We start from the raw sequence: 1,337 nt of genomic DNA on the forward strand, positions 1-1,337 counted from the left end.
GTTCTGATGAGCTCGCTGATTGGACACTTTCCCATCTGGTGTTTTATTCTTTCTAGAACACGGAGAAGAGCATCTCCCTGTATCAGTGCGACCTGTTCAGCTTCTCCAGGTGAGTTTCCTCCTGCTTCCAGCTTGAAGGCGCCTGCTGCCGTCTGAGCCGCTCTGTTTCAGCTCTGTGGCAGGTCAGTTTGGAGCCATCTGGGACCGAGGATCTCTGGTGGCCATCAACCCAAAGGACCGGGACAGGTGAGCTCAGTGAGACGTCTGCTGTGACATCAGCGTGACATCAGCATATCCCGCTCCTCACCAGTGTCCTGGGCTCCTCAGGTATGCGGCTCTGATCCTCTCTCTGATGGCTGCGGACTGCAGATACCTGCTGGACACCTTCCTGTACAATCCAGACTTGTATGAAGGTATGTTGCCATGGAGACAGTATTGCTGCATTCACATCAAACATGTTTTACGGGAGACGTAGAGTTGGTGGAAGCGCATCCAGAGGTTCTGGGCGCGTTTCCGCGGGCGGCAGGTTGTTGATCGTTGAGAAAGGTGAGCTTCAGGTGAAAAGTGTCCAAAACTGTAGAGCCGCCATCTTCCCGTCTGCCAATCAAAGCTGGCGGGAAGATGGCGGCTGCATCCAGCCGTGATCCTCCTGCAGAGCTGTCAGCATGAAAACATAGAAATAAACAGCTTCACTCCACCAGGAGAGTTTTCCTGTACAGATCAGCGATAAAACAGGATTTAAATGCATTTTTAAACACATTATTAACCTTTAACACATTATATTTATGTTTAGGGAGGGAAAAAAAAATGTCTTTTTAACGATTAAAATGGACGGCGACCCGGATTTATATCTGGTTGATGATGAGCTGGTGGGACGGATCGGGTAGCAACAGTTGCTGCTCCATAACAGGCAGGGGGGCGGGGCTTGATTGAAGTTCAATTAGCTGGAATCTGAAGGACATGAACCCATCTAGAACAGAAAGTCTCTCCTTCCTTTAATTCCTTTTCTGTAGATCTTTGTTTCTGTTGATGTTTAGCAAACATTGAAGCTAAAAACATCTAGAAACTCTTTTTTACCTCAGTGCTTTAGTGAACGCTAAGCTGCTGTCTCCATGGGAACGCGGCTCGACCCGCCTGTTTGAACGCAGCTCTGATGGTGGACCTGCTGTGACCTTCTCTGCTTTTCTTGCAGGTCCTCCGTTCTTCGTTCCAGATGAACAGGTCCTCAGTTTGTTCGGTGAGTAGATGCCGGGGGGGGGGGGGTCTCACAGTAGGTTTACTAAAGGCTATCATCTGTGCTGGTTGATGGATGGATCAGAACCTCGTGGACCAGGACG

At 49.5% G+C, this 1,337-nt stretch overlaps 1 protein-coding gene across 3 annotated transcripts in view; it reads left to right on the forward strand.

Annotated features, from left to right (window-relative positions):
* The window catches only part of tpmt (thiopurine S-methyltransferase), an 11,201-nt gene that overhangs the window by 7,676 nt on the left and 2,188 nt on the right, over window positions 1-1,337 (forward strand). For all 3 annotated transcript variants that reach the window (XM_015401142.1, XM_015401143.1, XM_015401141.1), the window contains 4 exons: window positions 57-109; window positions 172-246; window positions 328-413; window positions 1,193-1,237. In XM_015401142.1, coding sequence (XP_015256628.1) covers window positions 57-109; window positions 172-246; window positions 328-413; window positions 1,193-1,237 — 259 coding nt within the window. The remainder of the gene's footprint in view (window positions 1-56; window positions 110-171; window positions 247-327; window positions 414-1,192; window positions 1,238-1,337) is intronic.

This window comes from Cyprinodon variegatus, unplaced genomic scaffold (assembly GCF_000732505.1).
Source record: "Cyprinodon variegatus isolate N-32 unplaced genomic scaffold, C_variegatus-1.0 Scaffold1188, whole genome shotgun sequence".
Lineage (NCBI taxonomy): Eukaryota > Metazoa > Chordata > Actinopteri > Cyprinodontiformes > Cyprinodontidae > Cyprinodon > Cyprinodon variegatus.